The 26,253-nt window shown below is 61.4% G+C and overlaps 4 protein-coding genes across 20 annotated transcripts; 2 read left to right on the forward strand and 2 right to left on the reverse strand.

The window, feature by feature from the left end:
* Nucleotides 1-289: 289 nt before the first annotated feature.
* Nucleotides 290-3,121, reverse strand: LOC138813002 (ras association domain-containing protein 7-like). 3 transcript variants are annotated; one of them, XM_070001263.1, is made up of 6 exons: nt 3,063-3,121; nt 2,106-2,236; nt 1,224-1,936; nt 950-1,078; nt 794-875; nt 290-718 (listed from the first exon to the last, which is right to left on the reverse strand). In XM_070001263.1, exons 2-6 carry the CDS (start codon nt 2,227-2,229, stop codon nt 687-689), a joined length of 1,080 nt encoding a protein of 359 aa, XP_069857364.1. In that variant the 5' UTR covers nt 2,230-2,236; nt 3,063-3,121; the 3' UTR covers nt 290-686. The 3 variants fall into 3 exon arrangements, with proteins under 3 accessions (XP_069857364.1, XP_069857363.1, XP_069857365.1); XM_070001262.1 differs by lacking the exon at nt 3,063-3,121 and adding an exon at nt 2,772-2,836; XM_070001264.1 differs by lacking the exon at nt 3,063-3,121 and having other exon boundaries at nt 794-859; nt 2,106-2,313.
* On the forward strand, nt 3,064-9,174 carry Lmntd2 (lamin tail domain containing 2). 5 transcript variants are annotated; one of them, XM_070001249.1, is made up of 16 exons: nt 3,064-3,173; nt 4,823-4,891; nt 5,243-5,431; nt 5,515-5,658; nt 6,051-6,138; nt 6,246-6,401; nt 6,611-6,673; nt 6,755-6,843; nt 7,106-7,374; nt 7,468-7,603; nt 7,691-7,880; nt 7,960-8,079; nt 8,161-8,357; nt 8,517-8,659; nt 8,755-8,807; nt 8,918-9,174. In XM_070001249.1, the coding sequence occupies exons 3-16, from the start codon at nt 5,262-5,264 to the stop codon at nt 9,047-9,049; spliced, it is 1,950 nt and encodes a 649-aa protein (XP_069857350.1). In that variant the 5' UTR covers nt 3,064-3,173; nt 4,823-4,891; nt 5,243-5,261; the 3' UTR covers nt 9,050-9,174. The 5 variants fall into 5 exon arrangements, with proteins under 5 accessions (XP_069857350.1, XP_069857353.1, XP_069857354.1 ...); XM_070001252.1 differs by having other exon boundaries at nt 8,544-8,659; XM_070001253.1 differs by having other exon boundaries at nt 7,513-7,603; nt 8,918-9,173.
* On the reverse strand, nt 9,023-22,081 carry Lrrc56 (leucine rich repeat containing 56). 7 transcript variants are annotated; one of them, XM_070001256.1, is made up of 13 exons: nt 21,969-22,081; nt 20,354-20,380; nt 19,961-20,031; nt 19,366-19,553; nt 18,171-18,258; nt 16,770-16,830; nt 14,070-14,166; nt 13,787-13,987; nt 12,903-13,086; nt 11,896-12,057; nt 11,728-11,815; nt 11,084-11,214; nt 9,024-9,971 (listed from the first exon to the last, which is right to left on the reverse strand). In XM_070001256.1, exons 4-13 carry the CDS (start codon nt 19,546-19,548, stop codon nt 9,628-9,630), a joined length of 1,539 nt encoding a protein of 512 aa, XP_069857357.1. In that variant the 5' UTR covers nt 19,549-19,553; nt 19,961-20,031; nt 20,354-20,380; nt 21,969-22,081; the 3' UTR covers nt 9,024-9,627. The 7 variants fall into 7 exon arrangements, with proteins under 7 accessions (XP_069857361.1, XP_069857357.1, XP_069857358.1 ...); XM_070001257.1 differs by having other exon boundaries at nt 20,335-20,380; XM_070001261.1 differs by having other exon boundaries at nt 19,934-20,031; nt 20,335-20,380.
* A 162-nt stretch (nt 22,082-22,243) lies between these two features.
* Nucleotides 22,244-25,617, forward strand: Hras (HRas proto-oncogene, GTPase). Of its 5 annotated transcripts, none has more exons than XR_011367675.1 (7): nt 22,244-22,262; nt 23,587-23,747; nt 23,947-24,125; nt 24,262-24,421; nt 24,513-24,591; nt 25,103-25,228; nt 25,344-25,617. XR_011367675.1 is itself a non-coding variant. In XM_070001265.1 (6 exons), the coding sequence occupies exons 2-6, from the start codon at nt 23,637-23,639 to the stop codon at nt 25,150-25,152; spliced, it is 579 nt and encodes a 192-aa protein (XP_069857366.1). In that variant the 5' UTR covers nt 22,893-23,013; nt 23,587-23,636; the 3' UTR covers nt 25,153-25,617. The 5 variants fall into 5 exon arrangements, 3 of the variants coding, with proteins under 3 accessions (XP_069857366.1, XP_069857369.1, XP_069857368.1); XR_011367676.1 differs by lacking the exon at nt 22,244-22,262 and adding an exon at nt 22,853-23,013; XM_070001265.1 differs by lacking the exon at nt 22,244-22,262 and adding an exon at nt 22,893-23,013 and having other exon boundaries at nt 25,103-25,617.
* The last annotated feature ends 636 nt before the right edge of the window (nt 25,618-26,253 follow it).

A 26,253-nucleotide genomic window follows, 5' to 3' on the forward strand; every position in this document is an offset into this window, starting at 1 on the left:
GGGTGCAGGCCAGACAGACTCAGGAAGCCCGGTTGGAGTGGGGTCCAGACAAAAACCCAGGTCAGAGCTGAGCTGGCAGGCCTTCATAAGTCTGGAGATGACAAAGGTCTCAGAGACCCGCAGGGCAAAACAACTAGGGAAGTCCCAGCTTGGATCCCAGGGAGCTCTGGTTCCTGAAGCACCCCCTTCCCAGATCCCAGTGGCCCGTCCAGAGTACTCCACCATGGCTGTTATGTAGACTTCAAGTTCTAGGCCTCACAGAACCTGCACAGCACTGTCTTGGGACACGTTCAAGGCACTTTGGGTAGTTTATTGTTTCAGTGTTGGGGTAGGGAAGGGGAGGTGGCACGCACACAGTGAAGGACACTGCCCACAGGCACATGACCACTGCGCGAATATAGTATCCATACTTGCCCTTCCCTGGCAAGGAGTAGTGGCCCTGGGAGCAGGGGAGTTCTGAGCTGGCCCAAGCCTCTCCAGGGGACTTGTCAACTGGCAAGGGCTAGGGTGCTGTGCTTGCGGCACTCCACCTTCCTGAAGCAGAAGCCCCAGGACACTAGTGCTTCGCACTGCACGTGGACGGAATCCTCTGTGGCCACAGACGCCTGCTGTCCTGCTGTCCAGGCGACTCATCCCAGCTATCCTGGCTCATCTATCTTCAGCCAGCCCCACTTGGGCGAGAGTTGCTACCTCCAGGAGCTCTGCCATATGTGGGAAGCTGTGGGAAGACACAACTGAGGAGGCTGAGGCCCGGGAAGGGTCCATCCCACAGGTGGGGGGCTGGCAGACATACCCTCAGGACTCAGGCTGGGCACTAAGACATGACTCTGGGGGGTTCCTTGGAGGGCCTCTTCGCTGGCTGGAGGCAGAAGATTCTGTGAGGAAAGCAGGTCAGCTGGGAGCTGGGCCTGGCCCCCATCATTCTGCCTTTCCCCAGAACCACGCTAACCTCTGTGCCAGATGGGCCTCTGTCAGGATGTGTGTGCGGTGGTAGGGCAGCCCCTGTCTGCTGGATGAATTGCTGCAGGTTACACTGGCGGAGCTCCCGGTTCAGCTCCTCAAGCTCCTGAGCCTGGGCCTGGGAGCACATAGAACTCTCAGGGGCCGACCATGGAGCTCCACAACCCACAGAGCAAGCTTGCTAATCTGACCCTCTGCCAGACCCCCAAGCTGGCCTGTGTATGGGACAGGGAGGCAGCAGGGCCTGAGTCTCCTGGGCTCACCTGCAGGGCATGCTCAGCAGCCTCCAGAGCTCGGCTCACCAGGGCCAGGCTACCCTGCACCTCCACACTCTGCCGCTCCTGGATTGCCAGGTCCTGGAGCAGGCGTTCTGTAGCAGATGCTGTAGCCGAGGGAGGCGCAGGCGCCTCTGTGGCCAGCCGAAGCTCGGTCTCCAGGGCACAGGCCTGAGCATCCAGGGCCTGGAGCCTGGCCGCATGCTCGGCAGTAGCTGCACTCAGGGCCTGCAAGCGAGCCTGGCCCTCTCGCTCCCGGGCTTGCTCTCTCCGAAGCTCCTGTTCCCAGAAGGCCTCATGGCCCAGCTCCTCGGCATTCCTCTGTACTCTGACCTCTAGGTCCTGCAGGTCTGCAAAGGTGCCCGGTGTGGGTGCTAATGGGGTTGTAGGCTCAGGGGATAGGGGATTGGGAGCCAGCCTGGGACATCCCAAACTGAAGGTCAGTGCTTTCCGGGGCTCACGGCCAGGTCCTACTCTTGGCTTTGGGGGGAGGCTGGCACGAACTGGGCATCGCTCCGGGGGCAGACATCTGTCTGAGGAGGGTCTCCCAGACAGGCTGGGTCCTGTCCGCCTTAGGACAAACTGCACATCACTGGCAAACTGTCCACAGGTGGCCTGGGCACCTACTGGACACTCCTGTGGCAGCAGCTGCCGCTCCTTCTCTCTGAGACGCTGCACGAGCACGAAGCGGCCTGTCTGGCCTGTAGAGGAGAGAAAGGTTCAGCCTGTGTCCTTGACTCGGTCTACCTTACTTGAAGAGTCAGAACCAGAGCGATCAGGACCCGGTTTCCCCCTCCTTGAAGGGGGAGGGTCAGCGACCATTAGGCCCCTGCCCTACCCGCTGAGTCTCTCTGCCTCCAAGGTACTTACCTATTGCTTGGGCTAGTGCTATGACCACTTCCTGGCAGGTGGTCTGCTCTGAGACCCCACAGACCACCCGCTGGATGCCGTCCACCCACACTTTCAGCTCCATGGCGGCCAGCTCCAAGATCATACCTGTCCTGTGGGGAGGGCACAGACCCGAGGTCAGGGCCTCGGCGGCCCCGCAACAGGTTCAGTGTGGTGTCCCCTGGAAGCCGGGCGGCCTCCCGCGTCCAGCCCCTCGCCGGCCCAGCTCCACCCCGCTCCAGGAATGAAGGAATCATTAACCGGGTCCAGGATTTCCCGTCACCTGCCCCGAGGGCGCGGCCCCTCCCGCGGGCGGCACCGCAGGTGGCCGTGCCCAGGCACCGAGGGCACCGGCGGGCCCACAGGACGCCCTCGCTGCCGCGGGAACAGCCCCCGCGGGAGGGGCCGCGCCTCGGAGGCTCGGGACCGTGGAGACGCCCGGAGGGGCGGACGCTGCCGCCCCGGCCCAGCCGCCGGCCTGCGGCTCGAGCTCTCCCTCCGCCGCGGGCACTCGTGACTCCCCCACCACGCAGCACCCGACTTCCCTGCTCCGCGGCGGTCGGTTCAGGTTCGGCGCGGTTCCCACGCGTCCCGCCGTCCGGCCCCGCGCCTCGCGCTCGGGAGGCCCGGGGACGGCGCGACGCTCACCTGGGCGCTCGCCCGCCACTCGGACCAGGACGCTCCCGCGCCGCGCCGCGCCGCGCCGCGCCGGCCGCAACCTGCTGCCTAGCGCCGCGCCGCGCCCCAGCCCCGCAGCCTCATTGGCCGGCGGCCCGCTCGCCCCACCCCACCGCGCACCCGTGGCCCTGTGGCCAGTGATACCGCCCCACACCCGCGCCCATTGGCTGCCCTCGTTAGCTCCGCCCCTGGCTCGACGCCACGCCCCCGGCCCAGGTGTGGGCGGGGCCTGCAGGAAGGGGCGGGGCTGGTCCCGCTCACCTCCCGAGAACAACGCGGAAGCGCCGGTCCGCGGCCGTCGGCGGCCGTCCGCCGCGTCTCCGCGCCGGTGTGAGGTCGCGCTTGCCCGCCGACTTCCGCAGTAGCTTTCCGGTGTGACGGGTACCCCGCCCCGCCAGCGAGGGAGCGCTGGGCTGGGGTCCTGCGTCCAAGGGGTGGCGGGGCCAAAGCCGCCCCGTCTTGTCCTGAACTGCCCTGTGGGTCTGGGACCCCCCCCCCGACCCCGTCCCCTCCGGATGGGGGGGGCTTCGATCCTGCGGGAGGAGGGAGCCTCCCCGCCGGGCAGGAGGAGGGAGCCCCCCCCGCCGGGCAGGAGGAGGGAGCCCCCCCCGCCGGGCAGGGAGGAGGAGGGAGCCCCCCCCCGCGCTGGGCAGGAGGAGGGAGCCCCCCCAGCCGGGCAGGGAGGAGGGAGCCCCCCCCGCCGGGCAGGAGGAGGGAGCCCCCCCCGCCGGGCAGGAGGAGGGAGCCCCCCCCGCCGGGCAGGGAGGAGGAGGGAGCCCCCCCCAGCCGGGCAGGAGGAGGGAGCCCCCCCCAGCCGGGCAGGAGGAGGGAGCCCCCCCCCGCGCTGGGCAGGAGGAGGGAGCCCCCCCAGCCGGGCAGGAGGAGGGAGCCCCCCCCCCGCGCTGGGCAGGAGGAGGGAGCCCCCCCAGCCGGGCAGGGAGGAGGAGGGAGCCCCCCCCGCCGGGCAGGGAGGAGGAGGGAGCCCCCCCCCCCGCACTGGGCAGGAGGAGGGAGCCCCCCCAGCCGGGCAGGGAGGAGGGAGCCCCCCCCCCCGCGCTGGGCAGGAGGAGGGAGCCCCCCCAGCCGGGCAGGAGGAGGGAGTCCCCCCAGCCGGGCAGGAGGAGGGAGCACACACACACACACACCCGCGCTGGGCAGGAGGAGGGAGCCCCCCCCCCCGCGCTGGGCAGGAGGAGGGAGCCCCCCCAGCCGGGCAGGGAGGAGGAGGGAGCCCCCCCCTCCCCAGCCGGGCAGGGCTGGTGGGCGCTGCAGCCATGATGGGGGAGGAGTACCCTCTGAGGCTGCTTAGGACAAAGGCCCCAGGCTCTTTGTCTGAGGCTCCATCCCGCCCCAGTGGGGCCCAGTGCCCTCGGGAGCCGCAGGCTGGCCCAGGCCTCTGCACACTGAGTGGCACTTAGAGCTGCCCCTCCACCTCCCCTGCCATCCTGGCGAGAGAATCCCAGGCCTCTGGCTATCTGCTCTGCCCCAATCAGGTGGAAGTGGGGGGAGGGGGCGCGGCGGCCTGTGTGTCCACCCCATAAGGCCCCTCCTGAAACCTAAAGTGGCAAAGGTTGAAGGTGTGAGAGAAAGCACCAAGTTGGACGCTACACAAAGACTGGAGTACCCCACTTCTAGGCCTCACTTTGATCCTGGAGCAAAGGAACTGTCCCTAGGGCTCCCTGGGATGGACCGCCACTGAGGCGGCCCAGGGGGTGTGGTGATGGGGAGGGAAGGTGAAGTTTCCATTTCTGGGTTAGGTACGCGGTCCTAGACCACTGCGGCCTCAGACTGGCAAGTCTACCATTCACTGCTGTTAGCCAGCACAGCCCCTGAGCCCCCAGTCCACCAGTCACCATTGACCAGGGAAGGGTTCAGGTGTCTATGTGGTCCTCTGGTCTTTAGCTGGGCAGTGGACCATTCCCTATACTTCTAGGCTGGGCTGGCCCAGAACCCATTCATGGCTCTAGGACTGGGTCTCCTTGGAAGCTTCTGTTAACAAACAGCCCTTCTTCTGGATGCAGGTACCCATGGCAACTGCATAGAACCCACCTCTCCATCCCTCCCTAGCCTGCTAACGGCTCAAGCCTCAGGTGGGTGTTGGTGGTGAGTCCCTTGGGCTGGGGGCATGTGAGTGAGGTCATGGCAGAGTGCCAGCACCTCTGACCTTTGCTCTAGGATGAGGGTTGGGGGGCAAAGAGGAGAGAGCTGGTGGACACACTGAGAACATGACGCCAGGGAAATGACCTGCCACCCGGCCTGAAACAGATGAAGACTCTCAGTGACCAGCAGCCCTCTGTCCAATGGGGTGGACACATACATGTGGGCCTCAGTGACCCCTAGTGAACTGGTAGCGCTACTCAGTTCTCTCCGGCCCATGTGAGTTCCATGAGATGCCCATACCTGGGATACAAGGATAAACTTGAGCTTACTTTCCCTCCCAGCTCCTGACCAACATCGAGCATGGCCCCAGAATCTTCCCTAGAGTCTGAAGAGGAGGAGGTGCCCCCGGTGCCAGCAGATGGAGAGCCGGCCAGCAGCGATGTGGGGCCTCCAGTGGACACACCTACAGACAAAGGGAATCCCTCCCATTCCCAGGACACCACAAGTCAACCACCAGTTGTCAACCTGCAGTAAGGACAGGAAGGACAGGTGGCCAGCCTCCTGTGCTGACCGGAAGACCAGGCTGGTTAAGCAGCAGGGACTGGAATTGCAGGTTGTCCCCTGAGGCCCTGGACCCCCGGACCCTGAGGCTGCTGTGGCAACTGAGAGAAGTGGAGATCCAGTCGCTGCGGTCGGCCCTCCAGAATGACAGGCACTGCCGCCTCCTACAGGAGGTGGCAGGGATCCCCCGGGAGAGGTCAGCAGTGACATCCCCCGCTCAACCCAGCCTCTGGGTTCCCCAGCTTCTGGTTTCTGTCAAACCCCAACCCCAACTGCTGAGCTAGCACTTCTTTGTTTCTAGCACTTGCACTTTGACAACCTTCATTGCTAGCACTAGTCCTTGCTAGATGAGGGAACCCTGCGCTCTGAGTTACTACGCTCTAAGTGTAAGTGTAGGCCGGAGCATGTGGACCCCTCCTCAAACCTGACAGGGTACAACCTGCCGTAACCTGCTGCACTGTACCCCTAAGCCCTAGCCCACACCCAGGGTGCCATGGCAGTCAAGCCAGAGGCTCCGATGCTGGCCCCTCAGGAGCTTGCCTGGCCCTGACGCGGGGCCTGCTGAGATGAGATTGCCTCTCTTCCCAGGAGCCCTTGCACTCAGGAGAAGTTCCTGCAGAACCAGGTCCGGAAGTTGACTCTGGATCTCAAAGCGCAAAAAGAACAAGCCCGGCTGGTGAGGCTCTGGGCGTGGGGAGCGGGGCCAGTCCCTGGCAAGGGTGCCTAGGCTGGTCTTGGGAACAGGACACCAGGCGGCTCCTCACAGACAGTTCCCCTGAGCAGGAGAAAGAGCTCTTGGAAAAGCAGCTGATGCAGACCCTCCACATGGTGCAGCAGCTGGAGGATGAGCTACAGAACTTCCAGAAGTCATGCCTCCTGCATCTGGCCCACTCCTCCTGGGTGGGCCGCATACTTCGGTCGCAGACCGGCAGCGTGGAAGTGAGCTTAGCCCCCGGGCCCCTTCCCGGCCGTCCTTGGGGGTCATCGTGCTGCTCTGTTGAGTGCTTCTGTTAGGGTTCCTCGTTGCCCTTGGTCAAGGGGAGTCATGTGACCTGCATTCCTGCCCACCTGGCAGAAGGTGCTGATGAGGTCGAGGGAGGGGCGCCACCGGGGGAGAGGCGTCTTCCCCTGGCCTGTGTCCCTTGCAGGTGATCACTGCGGAGACCCTGATGGAACCCAGTGACGTCTCGGAGAATGAGCAGACTGGGGAGGTGAGCAGGACCCCCCGCTGGAGGCAAGGGGCATTCCACTTGTTGGGTAGGGAGCCACGTGCCTGTTGCTTTCCTGCCCAGGGTTTCCGGCTGGAGGACGTGGACTGGAATAGCATTGCCCGTCGGTTCCCCAATCTCCTCACCAACATCACGTCCAGTGTGGAGCAGAAGTAACTAACTGCCTTGGGCTGGGAGCCCCAGGGGCCAGGGCAAGGGGGAAGGCTTGGCCTGGCAGAAGTAAGTCAGGCTTCCTTCGATCTTTAAGTATCCCTAGACAAGTCCTTTAGTCCTTCCAAGCCTTGGAAGAACTAAATCTGTAGGATGGGTTCAAGATGAAGGGAAGGACCCACTGGGCCACTGCTACCATGCTGTGGGCTTGGATGAGGGCGGGGCTGCCAGCCAGGGCACCCAGTGAGCAGAAGGTGGCCCCAGGCAGATCCAGCCCCGCCCGCCCTCTTCACTGGACTCCTGGAGCTTGGATTCCCCTGACAAGCACCCGGAGAGGCCTGGCAAGAGCCTGGAGTGGGGCTCCCTGCCCGTGGTACGCTCCAGCAGCTCAGAGGGCACCAACGCTGACCCCCACCACTGCCAGCCGGTCCTGCATTCCCAAGGGCAGAAGGTGCCCGGGTACCCAGACTTGTCTTCTGAGCAGAACCAGACGTGGAGCGAGAGCTTCAGCAGAGACACAGAAGGTGGCGCAGGTAGGACTCCCCACCTCTCCAGGCCTGCTCCCCGCCAGGCAGACCCTACGTGCTGCAGGCCTGGCTGGCCTCATACGGTGCTGTTCCCACCAGACGGCACCTGCGCGCCTTGCTCCCTGACAGCACTCATTGCCGTAGGTCGCCAGAAACCGCACTTGGGCCACCCCAGCAAGATGGTCCCGAAGCCCTATGTGGACCCTGACTACCAAGGTTCTGGGTACCAGCTGAGGTGAGGGGGTTGCCCGGCCATCGGCACACCGGCCGGTGGGCAGCTTTCGGGTCAGGGCACCTCCTTGGCACTCCTTTTCTGCCCCAGCCAGGATAGCTGCTGCTTGAAGATCGTAGCTGTGAATTGCCGGGAGAGGTTTGTCCGCATCCTCAACCAGTCCCAAGAGGAGACTGTGGAGCTGGGCGGCTTCCTGCTGCAGCAGCTGGTGCAGAACTTCCCAGTGTGCATGTTCCGCTTCCCACCTGGCACCCTGCTGGCCCCAAGACACCACATTACGGTGCGCCCCCCTGTCCATGAGCCCGTGTGGCCCCACCCCAGCCCTCTGCTCCTCCCCCAACGTCCCGTGCCGTTCCCAGGTGTGGGGTGAGGGGACTCGCCGCACCAAGAAGCAGCCGCCTCTATTCTTGGGCCAGGAACCTTTCTACTTCCACTCCAGCCAGGGCTGCGTAACGCTGCTCCTGAATGCTGAGGGTCAGGTCAGTGCTGGTCCCAGTCGGGAAGGGCTGGGCACGCCTGGCAGGGCAGGGGTCGCTGATGTGCCCTTGCTGGCCCTGAAGGTCCTCAGTGAACACCAAGCCCCACACTGTGCCACCCTGGGCTCCAGAACCTTTGAGGACAACATGGACTGGTCTATCGATTGTTTCCCTCTCTCCGAGGCTGGACTTGGGACAGACACCCAGGAACAGCAGCGCCGGCCTCTACCCATGTGCAAGGGCAGAGTGCAGGAGTCCAGGGCCGGACGCCGGAAGCTGGGGTGGGTGTGAGTCCCTCAGTCTGGTGCTTGCCAGCAAAACTTGTCTTCCACGCGCTCCCCAGGAGCACCTCAGCTCCCTAGGCCCGGCCACGGCCAGAAACACTGCTCTGAACTTGCTCTGAACTCTCGCGCACCCTGCCGGTCCCATCCCTTTCCCAGGTTGACCAAGATGCCCGGTTCCACCAGGACTTGGGGCATTTTGCCACAGCTAAGCACTCGCAAGCCTTGTCACCCAGGAAAGGGTCCGGCACAGCGGGAGGGCACCAAGACTGAGGTACAGCAGCTTCCGCCCACCGTCCCTGGTGAGCATGAGGTGCAGAGCGAGGGTGGCCTGACCCCCTCTGCCCCAGGGACCTTGGCTGGCCAGCCTGACTCCACTCCGTCCTGTCCTACACAGAGGCCGGGCTGCCCCTCGAGAAGTGTTTGAGTAGGAGGGAGGACAGGTTCCGGGTAAGTACTCCCGCCCACCCAGCTTCTTCCCGGTCTGCCTGGCCGGCCTGGGTGGCCCTCAGGCCCAGCTCCTCCTCGGGGCTGGCGCTCATGCTCAGCTTGTTCTGCAGGTATGCCGGAAAAGTGTAGACCGGAGCTGCCCCATGGTGGCTTTGTCTGTGCAGAGCACAGCTGAGAGCAAATACGGTTTCCGCTTTCTCAGCTGCCCACCCATCACCACTGACGTGTGCTGGAGGATGTAGCTGAGGATGTGTGCTGGAGGGTGGAGGGGGTCTGGCCAGGCAGGCAGTACCAGCTGCATAATTTATTGAACCAACTTTGCCTACAAAGTAAACAGCATTTCTGAACACCTGAGAGTCGAAAGTGATTTGACTGTTACAAGAGGACAGAACCATTTCCCGAGTGCTAGGTGCGCCCTTGGAGGTCTAGGGTGAGCATCTTGGACCGTGGGCAACAAAGAAGGTCCCACAGAGCCTGGGGGACCTGCAGAGTCCAGCTACTGCAGCCCGTCCACTCCTCACTGGCAAGGCCTCTTCAGGCCTGCCCCTCTGCCCCAGGCCCCCGGGAGGGCGAGTGGGCTAGGAGGGGTGGGGAGCTGGGCCTCCCCTCAGACCTAACCTGGGGTCTGAACTCGGATGCCCTGGCTGTCCCAAGTCCTGGACGTCACTCCGCCAAGAGGGGCCTCTCCAGCACCAGGCTCACCTCCCATCCCCACGTCCACTAGATGCTGAGGCCAGAATCCTGTGGTGGTCTCAAGATCTTCTGGGCACCTCTCAGCTCCTACCGAGGCAAGCCCATCGGTGGGGCAGGGTGGGGGGGACTAAGGGTGGGAATGGGCCGGAGGGATAGGATTTAGATGAGGTAGACAGCAGAGACCTGGTGGCCTGGCTGCTGGATCTGTTATTGGGTTTGTGTCTGGACACCCCTGGATTCGAGGGCCGGGGCCTGAGGACACCTCCAGGGCTCTCAGGGCAGTGGCTGTAGCCAGCCTTTCACCCAGGCCAGGCCTCTCAATAGGGGTGGGGCCCATACTGCCCAGGGCTCGGAGCCTGCGCCCCCTGAAGGGCAGGTCTGATGCCCCGGGAGAGCTGTGGTCTGAATTAGGTGGCATTGGGTACTTGGGAGGAGAAGGGATCAGGTGACAGCACAAGGTCCTGGAAAGCCCTAGAAAGCAAGGGAAGAGCAGGTCAGAGAAGCCCTTCAGACAAAGGTTTCGCCAGGTGGGAGGTTCCTACCCACACCTTGTCCTGCAGCCTGGACACCGTGGCAGGCTGGGGGAGGGGCACCACGGGCAAAGAGGCCTCCGTGGTCATCACGGCCGCACAGGTGGTAACACTCCTCCCCCGGACACACCTCTCTGTCCCATTTCCTCTCTTCCAGCCCCATGACTAGACTCCGGTGACTCCGTGGGACTCCAGTCCCATGACTTCTACTACTTGGACTGGCTAGCTCTTGGGCATCAAAGAGCACCCAAAGTCTGGGCTCTGGCTTTGTGGGCCTGGCCACAGGGCAGTTGGAGGCCAGTAGCCAGGGTCGCCCGCTGGTCCCCTGGGCCTGGTAACTGGAGTGGAAGGCCCAGGCACCCTTGCCGTCTCTCCTGCTCGCCCTCACATCTGGCCAGCTGTTCACGTCTGACTGTCTCAGGGCCATTTCCCACCCATCTGCCCAGACACTAGCCAGCCGATAGAAGGGCGAAGGTTTGGTTGCTTTGTCCTCTGTCCATCCTTCAGAGAGGATTTCTTTGCCAACCCTTAGGCCCGTGCTCCTGTTACTCATACCTGCAGCATTGCTCTCTAGGTCTGCCCACTACTGCAGGTGAGGGCTTTTCCTGAAGCCAGTGACCTTGGAGAGAGCTCCTCCCTCCAGTTCCCATTCCAGCTCCCTAGTTCTGCACCCCGGAGTCTAGCACAGGCCCTGCTGGGGTGAAGTGGCCCTGCCTTGGTCTTCCAACAGACTTCAGGTTCACCCCCTAGCCCCCTGCCTGCACTCCTGAGCTCAGAGCCTGCCCTGGCCACTTGGCACCCCATTAGGTGGCTCTTTTTTGATCTAGCCCACTGCGCTCAGCCCATATCCTCTAGGGGAACACCTGTCCCTCCTGCATCTAGCCCAGGTGGCTCCAGGTCCCCTGGTGCCATGTGTGAGGAATTGGTTGGAATTGGCTCCCCTCCCCCAAGACAGGACTGTCCTTTACAGCCCCTCCCCAGCCCGGCTGAGGAGGGGCTGAGCAGGCATGTGCTCATCCAAGGCTAGGGTACTCTTGGCCTCTGGGGGAGTACCTGAGGTCAGGCTTGGAGGGCTGGGGGAGGTCTTGGGCTCAAACAGGTCCTCTTGTTCTCCAGGGGCCCTCAGGGGGTCCTTCGGAGCTTCAGCCCCTTTCTTCTGTGACACCTTCCTATGGGGGAGGGTACTGAAATGGGGAGGAGGGGCTGTAGGCATGTCCGCCTTGGACCAGTTCCAAACGTGTGAGAGACAGGGGGTCCACTGGCCTCCACATCCCATGTCAGCTACGTTGGATATACGGAGGTCCAGGAGCTACCCAGGCAAACTAACCCCCATCCCTGTGCCCCCACACCAGACAGGTCACCATGGTGGGGTTCACAGAGGAGGGGCACCAGTCACTCTTGGCCCAAAGCTACATCCAGATCACAACTGCCTGCAGGGTCAGGTCCTGGGATGGACGCTGGTGGTCTAATCTAGCTGTGGCAGCTGCTGCAGGGTAACCATGCCCAGGGAGAAAATGGACTGGCTCGGGGACCTGGCCCTGGAATGGGTGCAGGGCAGAGCCCTGGATGCTGGCCCACTGTGGATGTTGGGGCCCTGAGTGATGGTCCATTCTGTGCTGGGGTGGGGAAGGGCTGTGGGGGAAGGGGGAGGGGCCCCGTCGGGGAGGCGCTGTGGGAGGGCTGGCGCCCCGGCTCACCTGGGGGTGTGGGGAGGATGTACCTGGCACTGGTGTCTACGCTCTCGCAGGCCTTTGGTGGGGTTCCCACAGAGGACTTGCCAGGCACCTGAAGAAGAGGCTGTGTCTGTGCCTGGTTTGGAGCGGAGGTGCAGTAGGGTTAGCTCTGGGCTGGGGAAGATCAGTTACCGTGGGTGAGGTTGCTGGCATGGTCTCCTGGGGCTGGGTCCTCAGGAAGCAGGTCTTCAGGCGGGGGTCCCCCCGGGACCAGCAGAGACAGGGACCAGGGCGGGGTCTCTGCCAGGGGCAGCACTGGGTCAAGTTTCTGCAGGGTGGCTCCGGGGGAGTGATCTGTCCAGAACAGAACTAGAGGTCTCTGGCCTGCTTCAGTCTCAGAGGCCCTGTTTTGAGGTTTGCCTCTCAGGTCCCTATCTTTCCAGACAGGCCCTCCGCTGCGGACTTCCCCTCTCTGCAAATGCAGGCCCCGCGGGCACCCCGTGGGGACACAGTCCTGAACTGGGGTTCACTGCATTGTCCTGGGATCGGGTCCTGAACTGGGGTTCACGTGCATTGTCCTGGGAACGGGTCCTGAACTGGGGTTCACGTGCATTGTCCTGGGATCGGGTCCTGAACTGGGGTTCACGTGCATTGTCCTGGGATCAGGTCCTGAACTGGGGTTCACGTGCATTGTCCTGGGAACGGGTCCTGAACTGGGGTTCACGTGCATTGTCCTGGGAACGGGTCCTGAACTGGGGTTCACGTGCATTGTCCTGGGAACGGGTCCTGAACTGGGGTTCACGTGCATTGTCCTGGGAACGGGTCCTGAACTGGGGTTCACGTGCATTGTCCTGGGATCGGGTCCTGAACTGGGGTTCACGTGCATTGTCCTGGGAATGGGTCCTGAACTGGGGTTCACGTGCATTGTCCTGGGAACGGGTCCTGAACTGGGGTTCACGTGCATTGTCCTGGGATCGGGTCCTGAACTGGGGTTCACGTGCATTGTCCTGGGAATGGGTCCTGAACTGGGGTTCACGTGCATTGTCCTGGGATCGGGTCACGCTGGGAGGTCTGACGTGCAGTGATGCGTCTGAGAGGTTTCGGGTTGATGGGGCCTATCCTCTTGGGTGCTGTCTGTAGCCTCAGTGGCTACTGAAGGCCTCTTCTGGGCCAGGGGCTACAGTAAACTTACGCCCTACCTAGCCGGGGCAGGAGACTGTCCAGCAGGCTGCTCTCTTTGATGGCTTCCTTCACCATGAGCCAGTCCTGGCTCAGCTTCTGGGTGTCTGGCAGGTTGGTGTGTGTGACAGGTATCTCGTCAAGGGTATGCAGCTGGGGGATGAGCTTCCTCACCTCTGCCCTGTAGTTGTAGCCTTGGAATGCCTGCAGGGAGGAGCGAGAGGGACAGCAGATTTGGGTCCAGTGGGCTTTTTTTTGGGGGGGGTCCGGTCGTGGGGCCTGAACTCTGGGCCTGGGCGCTGTCCCCCAGCTCTTCAGCTCAAGGCTAGCGCTCTACCACTTGAGCCACAGCGCCACTTCCGGCTTTTTTTCTTTTTGCTTATGTGGTGCTGAGGAACCGAGCCCAGGGCCTCAGGCATGCAAGGCAAGCGCTCTACCACTGAGCCACCTTCCCAGCCCTCCAGTGGACTCTTGAGGCCAGCTGTGTCCTGGAGCTCCCCCCTCTCCCCCCTACACCACCATGGATCAGGACCGAGGGGCCAGGGCCTTGACATGCGGCCCCACCTACTGCCATCTGGGATGGGTCTTTGCCCACTTAGGATGTGCCCTTGGTCCTGTGCTGTCCTTCAACCTGGGTCCTGCCCTGAACTTGGCTGTTGCTCACTTAGCGGCCACTGTGCCCTGGGTGGTTGCGGGGCCCAGCAGGTCCCCCGATTCAACCCCCCCCCCCGCCAAGCAGCAGCTACTGAGGTGCACCATGGGGGGAGGTGTGTGCGGTGGCTCCAGGCAGAGCATGCTGCCTGGCCTTCAAGCTCAGCGAAGACGAGCCACAGGGCAACGTGGACAGAGGTCCCTGGCCATAGGCCCCTCCCGCGCACACTGGCTGGGCGTCCAGCACCCACACCTTGTTGGAAGGGCCGGGGGCTGGCCTCAGGCACACCAGATTGCCCTCCAGCGTGAGCGTGGCCAGGCGTGGGCACAGCTGCAGGTATCGCACCTGCCCCAGGTCATCCACGCTGTTGCCCTCCAGGTCCAGCACCTCCAGCTGCTCCAGCATGCACAGTGGGCTCAGCTCCGAGATGTTGTTGTAGGAGACGTAGAGTTCCTGGGGGCCACATGGGGGGCTTAGCCAGGGCTAGATCCTGTCACCCACTCCTCCCCCAGGGGCCACACGCCCACCTGCCCACCTTCAGCGCCGGGAGGGAGCCAATGCCATCTAGGTCAGTCAGGCCGCAGCGGGCCAACCACAGCACCTGCAGGCAGCCCAGAGAGGTGCCTAGGTCTCTGTGGAAAAAAGTCGGTTGGTCGGGGCAGTCCTTAGATGGAGAGCCCTGTCTAGCCAGAGGCGACCTGGTGGCAAGCCGTCATCCATGCTGTCTCCAGGTGCCAGCGGTAGTGACGGCTGCCTTCTGGCCACCTCAGCTGAGGAAGTCTCCAGACCTTCTCCCCTTGCTGTGATCTCCTATTCTCAGATGGTTAAAATACACTCCAACTTTGTCCGTCTGGCCCTGGGGAATGGCTTAGCCCGGCCCTACCCTACCTGCTGCCCAGTGCATCCTCTCCCATCAGTCCCTGCTACAACCAGAATCGCCAGCATCCACACCTGGGGACCGTAAGGAGTCCTGTTCCCTGTAGGATGCTCTTCACGCAGGTACCGCGGTGCTGGGCTACGCACTCCCTCCTTGGGCAAATGCTCCCTCACCACACACTCAGGCTTTGTGAATAACCACCATTGCTGGGCACCTTCTTCAGCTCTACTCCAGCTCAGAAGTCCCCCTGGTTACGTTCATCTACCATGCGTCTGGTAGGTGTTTCTGTTGTTTTTGTTGTTTTGTTGTTTTTTGTCAGTCTTGGGACTTGAGCTCAGGGTCTGGGCACTGTCCCTCAGCTGCTTTTTGCTCAAGGCTAGAGCTCTATCACTTGAGCCACAGCACCAGGGCTTCATGCGTGCCAGGCAAGTACTCTACCACTAAGCCATGTTCCCAGACCAGGGATTTTAAATTTTCTGTTGCCTGACTCTGTGTTTACTTAGTATTTGTCCTTCAGTTACAAAGGGTCAGCATTTATTTCATTTATTGGTTTAAATGGCTTTTCTAATCACCTTCCTAGGCTGGAGTTTGTGTCCATTGGCTCTAGAGTACGCCTCTCATGGATGTTTGCTGCATCTGCTTGTTGTTGTTTGACTGGGTGTGAGGTCTTGGGTTGTGTTGGCTCACACTTGTAATCCTAGCTACTCAGGAGGCTGAGATCTGAGGATCATGGTTCAAAGCCAGATTGGGCAGGAAAGTCCACGAAACACTTATCTCTAACCAATTACAACAAAGGAATCTGCTTAAGTGGAGGACACCCTGAAGCTGACGTGGCACACTGAGTAAAGTCTAAAATGTACCCAGAATATACAAAAATGCCTAGAAAGAAACCAGAAAACAACATCTACCTGGAAAACTCGTTCACTGTGCCCAGAGCAAGGCCTGACATCCCCAGCAAGGACAGCAGTGCAGGACATTGAATACATGCTGCCGTTCTTTCGGGATGTTGGGGTTTGAATGTGGGGCCTTGCCCGTGTCAGCAGATGAGCCCTACTCCTGATTCTGCTCTGGGGGCTGCTGCCAGGGAAACACCTTCCACGTCCAGACCTGCTATGTTTGATTGAACTCTCTTTGATGTAAGTAAGGAAATTCAAGAAAACGTTTAACATGAAGTTGCTTAATTACCTAGAAATAAATAGATATAGTACGTGGAGCCCAACTCAGCTGGAGAACTTTCTAGAATTTTGACTGGGATTACTTTGCCATATGCTTCCAGACTCTTGCTACATAAAGCCAAAGATGTTTTTTTCCCTTTGCTCAAATCACTCACGTAGTCTGTTACTCTCTTGTCTTGATTCTTTCCAGTCCAATGAGAGCTAATTATTAAAAAAGATTTGGTTCTGGGTGCTGGTGGTTCACACCCATAATCCTGGTTACTCAGGAGGCTGAGATGTGAGGATCACAGTTCAAAGCCAGCCCAGGCAGAAAAGTACATGAGACTATCTCCAACTAACAAGCAGAAAGCTGGAAGTGGAGTTACAGCTTAGGTGATAAGAGTGCCAATCTTGTGTGAAAAAAATCTAAGGGACAGTCCCCAAATCCTAAACTCAAGTCTGACATGATATGCTCGCGCTCGCTCTGCCTCTGTCTGTCTCTCTCCCCCATCTCTCTCCTCTGTGTCTCTTGTTCTTGCTCTCTCTCTCTGTCTCTCTCTCTCATACACACACAGCTTTGCTGTGAAAGCGCTGAGCCTCCTCAACAGTCGAGTCTGTGTTTAGGAAGGTGCATTTTTTGCTCTGGCCTGAGGTCAGGCCTCCAGGAGGGTCAGGCCCTTCTCTCCAGGTCAGCAGCCCCCTCTCTTCCCCTCCCATAGCTCCTGGCCTCATGGTGTGGCTGATGCCCTGGACTGTAATGTGAGATACCGTCTTGGTTGGTTTAGCATGTCCTCCAGAAACCCCTTTTGCGGGGTTCAGTGAGAACTTTTTGGCTTGCCAGACACAGGACCTGGCATGACTGCCTTGGGTACGTGCATCAGCCATGTGTAGCAAGTGTCCTCCCTATGGAGGTGAGAAAAGCTCAGGGGGCTAGAGCCCACAGGATGGCTAGAGGTCAGGATGCCCTGGGAGCCAGGGACCCAGGACCTGGCCTCAGTCTCTTGCAGGGACCAGCAGGAGAGGCCTCAACCCAGGGGAGACCCTGCTGCCTGTCAGAGAATGTCTGCAGGTGTCAGCAGGGTGGAGCGGCACTGGGCTTCCCAGGGACAGCGGTAGCCAGCCAAGGGCCAGGCCCTCTGGCCTCAGTTCACTACCATCCCCACTGTACTCCAGCCCTGCCCTCCCAGGGGAGGCCGGCACTTACCTGAGGGAGGTGAGGCGGCTGCCATTCAGCTTCAGCTGGCTCAGGTTGGGGAGGTGCACTCCTGTGGGCCACAGGAGGAAGTGGGTTTGGCTCACCCTCTGCCCACTTATCTGTTCAGTCACCTCCTCTCCCATGGTTACCTGCCCGCCCCCCCCCCCAATTCCAAAAGGAATGTGTCCATGCCAAGGGGATGGTGTGCTCACCAGCTACTTACTTACGCCACAGCGGGACAGGCAGACTGAGAGGGGTTGCCCGCAGCCCTCTGCCCCCCGTCTTCTGTGGGGGCTGCTGCACATGTAGGACTATAAAGGCTGTCTCTGGAAGGCCACAGGCCCATGAGTTGCAGGACTAAGCTGGGAAAGGGAGCCAGGCCCTCCCTTGTCTGCCCCTGGCACCGGCCCCGTGGCAGTCTGTGTCAGCACACAGTACCAACACCTATTCTCAGCAATGTCACCATCCAGTGTGGCCCCGTCCCAAGGGAAGCCCGAGTTCTCAGTGATGTTTTGGGTGGGGTACCGTTCCTGGAAGACAAGTCTCTGAACCAGAGGACAAGTGCAGCATAGAACTGCAAGCTGGGCCTGGTAGCAGGGCTGGAGGGGGAGAAGCTGTCCCTGACCTTGTGTGCACACAGGCTCGCTACACTGGCCTGTTAAGGATTTAACAGAAAAAAAAAAAAAAAAAGCAAGACAAACCAAGGTGGGGCAGATTTAGTTTCACTGTAACCAGAGAAATGAAAACAAAACCCACAAGGATCCTGGACAGCAAGAATCTTTCCTGTTGTTTGGTGAAATCTGAACCGGTCTGTGGCACAGATAAGAGTCCCATATCTGTGTAATTTCCTGATTTTGATCATGGCACTGCATTTCAGAGACATCCCTCTCAACTAGGAAATACATACTGAAGAATTAATTGACATGGGACATCATATCCACGACTCAACAGATCAGAAAAGCAAGTTGCCCTGTTGTGTGTGCGTGCACGTGTGCATGCGTGTAAGGGAAAGAACAACGAGGCCTCAGGTCCACCACCATGGAGGATCTGGGGAAGGGCACATGGAGATCTTTGTGCCATTCCTGTAAGTGCTTACATTTCAAGTTATTTCAAAATAAGCTTTGGGAGCCCCTACCACCGGGCTGTGTTGTTTCGAGGGGCACTGTTATAGCAGTGGTTGCTTTGTGCTGTGTGCCAGTGTTTGGGTGAGGCTGTCCTGGAGGGCAGTTTGAAGTATGGATAACAGGCTAACACCCCCACGTCTGCCCAGTGCTTGCTCAGTGCCAGGGGACAATCGTAAGGAAAGAGACATGCTGTCCAGGGTGCCTGCTGGCTTGGTTTCTACAACCAAAACAGAGAGGTGAGGGCTGTGATGGTGGCCTGAGATGGCTGTGACTCAGAAGCTCTCACCAAAGTTCCCCAGGCTGTTTTCACGGGTGTCCACACACATCTCCAGCACCCGCACCATTTGGAGGTCATCCACCTGGGCCAGGGCCTGCTGCAGAGATAAGACGGAGTCACTCCCCAACAGCTTCCTCCATGCTCCAAGCTGCAGGACTCTACCGGTGCCCCCGGCACCAGTAGTAAATGTCCCCTGCCTCACCTATGTTGGTCTTGGTCATGACAGCTTGGCTGGTGGAACCTGGGTGAACATGTATCTGGAGGTTGTAACCAGCTGGGAGACACTAGAACCAAGCCTGCCCCTGGAGTGGCTGGTTTTTCAGATGGAACCTTTGGAAGACCCGACAATACAGCTAGAGTCCAGAACCCAGCCTACTGAGTACCACCTGGCCATTACCTACCTGAACCCATTGACAGCATGCCTACACATGCAGCGGTGGGGCTGACTACTCTACCTGAAGCCCTGGGTCTCTGGATGAGGCCTTTTTTTGCTTGTGTCAGATGAAAGCAAGGCCTTCCAGGACCCTGGCCCTACCTGTTGTGGGATTGGTGGGGACCTTGTAGAAGTCCTGAAGGTCCTGTACTGGCAGGTTGGATCTTATTCTGAGGGGTCCTAGGGATACCAGCATTGGGCTTGGTCATCTCCCCGGGGTGGGTAGGAGGCAAGTCCTCGGTACTAAATGCAAGGTTGTCTAGATAGGTTCTATGCAAACTTCTGAGGCTCAGGGCCGGGTCCAACAGTGAGTGAGATCACACTCCATATTTTTGAAAAGCTTCCACTTGCAGTGAGCCTATGGACCCCGTCAGCTGAGCCTGGGAATAGGAACTGTGGCCCAGGGATGGGGGACGGGGCTTGGAGCACCCCTAGACTTCTGGGGGAGACACTCCCACAAGGAACTCACACACAGATCTCCTATTTCCCAGCACTTTGGGCCTCTGTGTGTGTGTGTGTGTGCTGTGAAGTTCACACGGAAGGGGGGAGGGTCTTCTGTTTGAGGACAGTGGCTTAGCAAGTACATGAGGAATTCCTGCCTCCTTCAGGCCTTGAGACCCTGGGATTGCTGATATTTTGGGTTATATAGGGTCCCAAAGGTGGAAAGATGGAGGGCACCTCGCTGCAGGGGCTGGGATGAGGGCGGGCTGGACATCATCAGCACTCAGGATGCAGACCCCCGTTGTTGAGCCCCTGGCCCCTGACACTTACCAGTCGGGCAGGAGACAGGTGCTCCTTCATTAGCTGCTCCCTGTGGATGCTCCCATGGCTGCCCAAGCCCTTGCTGTGTGGGGAGGGGTTGTGCTGGCCCTGCCAGCTCAGCTCCCGTACCCGGACATTGACTGTGCCAGGCAGAGGCCCCGGGGATCCATCCCAGGCTGGGTCCATCCACATCCAACCTGCCAGGAGAGGAAGCAGGCAGGGCCTTCTACCTTCTACTCCAGCTTCCATTCTGTGGCCAGTAAAGACCCCAACACAACCCTGACAGGGCCTGGCACACAGAATCTCCCGTCCTGGATTCCTAGAGCCCCCTGCCTGCATTCCCATTCTCCTTTTGTGTCTGTCTTTGTTTACTTTGGTGTTCACAGTGAGCGCTGGCTCCAGGCCTGGCCATCTGGGGCCCCAGTGAAGCTAGGGTACTGAATGAGTTGCCTGCTGTGATCAGCAATATACTTTTGCTGACAGGCTCCTGGCATGCCCCAGGCCCTGGGTTGTGGGTTCTTCTCCTCCTGATGTCTGAGTCTGGGCCCAGGATCAGGGTCTCAGGCATTCCATTTACCCCCTTCTGCACTGGCGGACCCCACACCTGAAGGTAGCTGCTTTGTGCTGTGGGTCAAACATCCGGGCAAGGAGGCAGCATGAGTCCACGGGTGACACCTGTGAGAGAGGATGGTGACAGTCATAGTCAGGTCACTGGGCCCAGTGGCACCTAGGCTGGGCTGCTGGCTTGGAGCTTGGTTTTGAGTGCACTTGTGACCATCCTGACAGGGGACCTGGCCCAGCAGATTTGGAGGAACACGGAGCCCTGTGCAAAGGAGGACCAAGTCCTCATCTGAATCCTACTTTTCTTCCATCCCAGAAGGATGTCTTGGGTCTGCTGCTCAGAACCATCTCCTGTACACCGGCCTCTTCTGCATCCTGTCCCTCAGAGCCCTTCTGCAGATCTCTGGAGAAGCTTACCTGGGGTGACACTGCTCACCTGCACTAGGCTCCCTGGCTGTTGCTCCTGAAAGACACAGAAACCTGTGCTGTGCCCTAGACCTTAGACTCAGGAGCTCTGGGCTGTAGCTAGAATTTTTTTCTTTTCTTTTCTGCCAGTCCTGGGGCTTGAACTCAGGGCCTGGGCACTGTCACTGGGCTTCTTTTGCTCAAGGCTAGCACTCTACACTTGAGCCATAGTGCCACTTCTGGCTTTTTCTGCTTATGTAGTGCTGAGGAATTGAACCCAGGGCTTCATGCATGCTAGGCAAGCGCTCTACCACTGATCCACATTCTCAGCCTGTAGCTAGAATTCTTTTTTATTTCTTTATTGTGAAAATACTGTACAATTACATGGGCAAGATAATGAGTACATTTCTTATCAAGCATTGTAGCCTCCTCCTTTGTTTCCCCGTCCCATCCCTTCCATGCCGCCCCCCCCCTCCCCCCATAGCTAAAATTCTGACCAGAACATTCAACACCACCATCCTTTGACCTTGGCCACCTTGTCACCTCCATCCCATTTTTTTATTTTGTTTGGTCAGTTGTGGGCTTTTTGAACTCAGGACCTGGACACTGTCTCTGAGCTTTTTTTTTTTTCTTTCTCAAGGCTAGCACTCTACCACTTTGAGCCACAGTGCCACTTCTAGTTTTTAGGTGGTTAACTGAAGATAAGAGTCTCACAGACTTTCCTGCCCAGGCTGGCTTTGAACCATGATCCTCAGATCTGGGCCTCCTGAGTAGTTAGGATGACAGGTGTGAGCCAACAGCACCCAGCTTCCATCTAGTTTTTGACTCCTTATTCTGGTCCTTCCTATTCAGTTGCATATTGCTCCAAGATCCGTTCTTCCCTGCCACCTGCCAACGCCTCGGGCTCCCAGGAGGATCCGTGTGCCCCTGGGAAGATGTCACCTCCACCCAGCCTGCCAGCCCCAGGCGGCAGAGAGCTGTGAGCTGGCCAGGGTCAGGGCCTGCCCACAGCTAGGCCCCAATGCTTGAGCCCAAAGGCTTTGGGATTTTAGGACAGAGATTAGAGATCTCCGACACACACACACATGCACACACCCACACGCGCACACACACACACACGCGCGCACACACACGTGCGCACGCACACACACGCACACCCACACACGCAAACACCCACACGCACACACACACGCGCGCACACACACACGCACACACACACACGCACACACACGCACACACACACGCACACACACACGCACACACATACACGCACACACACACGCACACACGCACACACACACACGCACACACGCACACACACGCGCACACACCCACACGCACACACGGCTCCCGAAAGCCATGCACTGCCACCCTCGTCAGTCCCCAAGGGCCCCAAGCGGGAAGGCCAGAGCCGGGTCGACAGGCCGGGCGCAGGGGCGGCCTCGGGCTCCTCAGCTCTCCGGACCGTGGCCGCGGCCCGAGCCCCCGGGACGGCCAGGCCGCCCTCCCGCCCGGAGGCCGCTCGGGATGGCGCCCTTGGAGCCCCGGCAGGGCCCGCGGTGGCCCGGCGGCCGGGCCCTCGCCCGGTGCTCAGCCCAGGCGCCCTCGGGCGCCGGGGGCGCGGGGAGGGGCTGCCCGGCTCTCACCTGACGAGCGGGCCGCGGCGCCCTGACCCTGGGTCGCGGCCCCGGCCCCCTCCACAGCTGCGGTGCTTTCTCCACTCCGGGCTCTTTCCGGCCGCGGACCCGGGCGTCCTGGCAACGGGGGCGGGGCCTCATTTGAATACACCCGAATATTCATGAGCCCGGGCGCCGGGCCGGGCCCCGCCCCCTGGCAACGGTTGCCGGGCACGCGGTGGGGGCCGCGGGGACGGGGGCCGCGCCCAGCATGGGGACGCACGCAGGCGTTTCTCTCAAGTGTCACGCAGTGGTGACTCCCCGGTACAACTACTTAAAAACGCTTGTTCGGGGCTCCGGGGTGGAGCGCTGGCCTCGCGTGCAGGAGGCCCTGGGTTCGATTCCTCAGCCCCGGAAGTGGCGCTGTGGCCCAGCTGAGCGCGGGCCTCGAGCGAGAGCAGCCCCGCCGGGGGAGAACGAGGCTGTGCTGAGCGTGCCGACAGGGGGCGCCGTGCGCGCGTGCGTGCGTGCGTGCGGGCGGGCAGAAGGCGCCCCGGCCGCGGCGCCCCGGCGGCTGCCCAGGGGACGGGGGTCTCGCCCGGGGCATCGGCGCGGAGCGCAGGGACGCCTGGGAGACCCGACGGCCTTTCTCCGGCCTCAAGCCCGGGAGCTTCCCCGAGGCTCGGCCCCGGACTGCCCCTCGGCCGCTCGGACCTCTGAGGCGCGGGGGCTTCGCTCCCGGAGCTGCCAGCCTCCCCACGCTCCTCGGCCCGGGAGCCGCCCCCGGAAGTCCCGCCCGGCGGCGGCTCCTGACGGACGGGTAGCTCAGCTAATCGAAGCGAGGTGGGGCGGGGCCACCCCGGGGCCAATGGCCGGTCGCGCTGAGCTGACAGACGGGCGCAGGGCGGGGCGAGCGCGGGCCCGGCTGAGTGCCCGTGGCCCGCGCCTGGCGCCCGCAGCCCTAGCCGCACCCGCCGCGGACGGAGCCCATGCGCGGGCCCAGTCGGTGCCCGCCCGCGCCCCCGCCCCGCCCCGGCCCCGGCCCCGGCCCCCGGGGCAGTCGCACCAGTGAACGGTGAGTGCGGGCGTGCGCGGGGCGCGGGTGAGCGCGGCGCGCGGGGCCGCTCCGGCCGGGCGTCCGGAGGCCCTCGGCGGCCAGGTCCGCCCCGCCGGCGGCCGCGCGCCGGGCGAGGCGCCGCCCGGGCCTCGGGGGACGCCGAGCCCCGGGCCTGGCGCGGGGCCTCGGCCGGGCCTTCCGCCGCCGGCGCGCGGACCCGGGCCCCGGCCCCCTCGTCGTCGGATCGCCCCGGCGGAGGGCGGGCCGCGGGCCGTCCCTTCCCGCCGGGCGGCCGCGCGGTAGCTCCGGGCCGGGCGCGCGCGGGCGGGCGGGCGGGCGAGGCCGGTGCGGCGCCTGGCAGCGGCCTGCCCGGGCACGCCGGGGCCGCCGTGGTCGGACCTGTTCTGGGGGCGGTCTCGCCCGCGGGCGTTCCGCCTACCGGCGCCTGCTCATTCGGTGCCTGGTTGTGAGCGCTCCCGCCGGCCGGGGCAGGGCCGCCGCCGGCCCTGGGGACGCGCCGCAGGTGAGCTGGCCGGACGCCGGGGCCGCCCCGGGTGTCCAGGCCCGGCTGAAGGTGGGCCTCCCCGGCAGGTGGGGCAGGAGCCCCCGACGAGCCGGGAGTGGCAGCCCCTTGGAGAGCGATGACGGAGTATAAGCTTGTGGTCGTGGGTGCCGGAGGCGTGGGGAAGAGCGCCCTGACCATCCAGCTGATCCAGAACCACTTCGTGGACGAGTATGACCCCACCATAGAGGTGAGCCCGGACCGCTTGACTTGGGCCCCCGGCAGTGACCCGAACGGGCCCTGGGCCCCTCGAGCCAAGATGGGGGCTGGCTCTGGTCCCGCACCCTGCAGGTGGCACAGCCCTGCTCCTCCTTGGCCAGTGGCTTGAGAGGCCCCAGGGTGGGGCTGCCCGGCAAACCCTCCGTTTGAGTGGCCACATCCTCCTGCAGGACTCCTACCGGAAGCAGGTGGTCATTGATGGGGAGACGTGCCTGCTGGACATCCTGGACACAGCGGGTCAGGAGGAGTACAGCGCCATGCGGGACCAGTACATGCGCACGGGGGAGGGCTTCCTCTGCGTGTTTGCCATCAACAACACCAAGTCCTTCGAAGACATCCATCAGTATAGGTGAGCCCAGGAACCCGTGGCCCGGTGGAGCTGGGCGGCTCTCTGCATCCGAAGGCCTCCTGGCCTCTGGCCTCCGTGCACCTCCTGGCTTCCGCCATGCCTTCGGCCAGCAGACTGACACCTTCTTCCGTCTCAGGGAGCAGATCAAGCGGGTGAAAGATTCAGACGATGTGCCAATGGTGCTGGTGGGGAACAAGTGTGACCTGGCCGCACGCACTGTTGAGTCTCGGCAGGCCCAGGACCTTGCGCGGAGCTATGGCATCCCCTACATTGAGACATCGGCCAAGACCCGGCAGGTGAGAGGCTCCAGCCCCACCGCCAGCCAGGGACTCGCCCGCCCCGCCCTAGTCAGGCAGCCGTGCTCATTGCCCCTCTCCCTCAACACAGGGCAGCCGCTCTGGCTCCAGCTCCGGGACCCTCTGGGACCCCCCCACTGGGACCCATGTGACCCAGCAGCCCCCATGTTGTAAGTCTCCCTGGGCATCAGGGCAGTGAGGGAGGTGAGGGTCTGGGTCTGGGCTCAGGCCCTCCAGTCCTGGGCTGCCACAGCTCCAGGGAAGTGGGGGTCCGTGGAGAGGGCTTCCCTGAGCCAGGCCGGAGCGGTAACCCTGAGGCCCAGTCCCTCTTGTCCCCAGTGTCCTGTGGGCACCTATTGGTCCCTAGCCCTTAACAGTTTGGTAGGGTATTTAAGCCTAACCCCAATCAAGAGTCCTGAAGGGTTCTGGGCTACTCTAAGCTTTAAGGGGCTGTTCGGTAGTGAGTTCCTCTAGGAAGGTGGCCCTTTGGCTTCCAGCTGCGCACAGCCCGACTCCCCAGTTGTGTTTGGGGAAAGCGGGGGCTAAGGAAGGAGCAGTCTGCTGTCTGGGCTCTTCTAGGATGTTGGCTAAGTTCAAGGCAGGGAGTGTTCCACCCAGGGAGGGGTCCCCACATCTTCTCCCCCAGTGAATTTGTCTCTTATCCAGTTCCTCTGTTCCTAGGGTGTGGAAGATGCCTTCTATACACTTGTGCGAGAGATTCGGCAGCATAAGCTGAGGAAGCTAAACCCACCTGAGGAGAGCGGCCCAGGCTGCATGAGCTGCAAGTGTGTGCTCTCTTGACGCCAGGTGAGGCGGGGCCAGACAAGCGCCAGGACAGTGGCCCTGGTTGGCTAGACGAGCCTCCGTGTCTGCTCTGATGTCTCCCTGCCGATGATCAGTGGCATCCTTTGTGCCCACCCAGTCCCAGGCTTAGGACATGGAGGAGCCGGATGTGGGGAAGAGGTGCAGACGGAAGGAAGAAGGAGGGAAGGAAGGAAGGAAGCAAGTGCCACTGGAGCCCAGCCAGCCCAGGGACGGTGGACAGAGGTGACCAAGACCCTCGCATGGATGCTTTGCACAGACTGTCATGAACTGTTCCAAATGCCACAGGCACCCCGGCCCTTGACTCCCCTTCCAGCCCTCTTTGGGCCTCTATTGGGTGCAGGTTGAATCAGTAAATTATTTGACGGTCTTGACTGTGTCAGGCTGGGTAGAGTGTGTTTTCTGTGGTCCCAGGGGCTTGGCTTTGTCCAGCTGTTGGCCTTCCTGAAGGCAGGCTGGAGAGGCTGGCCAGGGCATGAGCCATACCACCCTCCTCACCTCCACCACCAGCACCCCTATCTCCCCTAGTTGTTTGCCAAGTGCCGATAGCTCTGGATGCTCCAAAAACAGGCAGGTTGTAATGAAAAACAGTTTTTTGTCCTTTAACTTGAGCTAAGGGAGTTTCTTCTGTTCCAGGAAAGAGGCCTTCTCAGGGAATGCTGGGTACAGACTGGGGCTCTGTCCCCTGTCTTAGAGCTTCCTTGCCCTGAAATTTTGGGGCCCTGAAATGCAGCCCCAAAGGTGGTAGAGCAAGGAAGCCAGTGGGCCCAGAATCTTTTAGTCCTGGGACTAGAGCTGGGATTGCTAGGCTCTGGGAATAGGGCCCCAATGCTCTCCGTGTGGCCTCAGACCTGTGCCCCTTCCATGCACAGTGGACAGGTTTTTGGGTTTTTTTGCCAGTCCTGGGGCTTGAACTTAGGGCCTGGTCACTGTCCCTAAGCTTCTTTTGCTCAACGCTAGCACTCAACTACTTGAGCCACAGTGCCACTTTTTCCTTTTTCTTTGTATGT

This window comes from Dipodomys merriami, unplaced genomic scaffold (assembly GCF_024711535.1).
Source record: "Dipodomys merriami isolate MVZ:Mamm:240054 unplaced genomic scaffold, mDipMer1.0.p SCAF_574, whole genome shotgun sequence".
NCBI classification, from domain to species: Eukaryota; Metazoa; Chordata; class Mammalia; order Rodentia; family Heteromyidae; genus Dipodomys; species Dipodomys merriami.

Bases quoted from the DNA above. Each gene is read 5' to 3' on its own strand.
- LOC138813002 (XM_070001263.1), bottom strand. From the start codon at position 2,229: ATGATCTTGGAGCTGGCCGCCATGGAGCTGAAAGTGTGGGTGGACGGC. The intron at 1,937-2,105 runs GTAAGTACCTTG...TCTCCTCTACAG, and splicing joins AGCACTAGCCCAAGCAATAG to GCCAGACAGGCCGCTTCGTG. The intron at 1,079-1,223 runs GTGAGCCCAGGA...ATGTGCTCCCAG, and splicing joins CTGCTGAGCATGCCCTGCAG to GCCCAGGCTCAGGAGCTTGA.
- Lmntd2 (XM_070001249.1), top strand. From the start codon at position 5,262: ATGGCCCCAGAATCTTCCCTAGAGTCTGAAGAGGAGGAGGTGCCCCCG. The intron at 7,375-7,467 runs GTAGGACTCCCC...TGTTCCCACCAG, and splicing joins AGACACAGAAGGTGGCGCAG to ACGGCACCTGCGCGCCTTGC. The intron at 7,881-7,959 runs GTGCGCCCCCCT...TGCCGTTCCCAG, and splicing joins CCCCAAGACACCACATTACG to GTGTGGGGTGAGGGGACTCG.
- Lrrc56 (XM_070001255.1), bottom strand. From the start codon at position 19,548: ATGTGGATGGACCCAGCCTGGGATGGATCCCCGGGGCCTCTGCCTGGC. The intron at 13,988-14,069 runs GTGGGCAGGTGG...TGTGGCCCCCAG, and splicing joins GCTCCCTCCCGGCGCTGAAG to GAACTCTACGTCTCCTACAA. The intron at 12,058-12,902 runs GTAGGGCGTAAG...TGTTCTGGACAG, and splicing joins CAGTCTCCTGCCCCGGCTAG to ATCACTCCCCCGGAGCCACC.
- Hras (XM_070001265.1), top strand. From the start codon at position 23,637: ATGACGGAGTATAAGCTTGTGGTCGTGGGTGCCGGAGGCGTGGGGAAG. The intron at 23,748-23,946 runs GTGAGCCCGGAC...ATCCTCCTGCAG, and splicing joins AGTATGACCCCACCATAGAG to GACTCCTACCGGAAGCAGGT. The intron at 24,126-24,261 runs GTGAGCCCAGGA...CTTCCGTCTCAG, and splicing joins GAAGACATCCATCAGTATAG to GGAGCAGATCAAGCGGGTGA.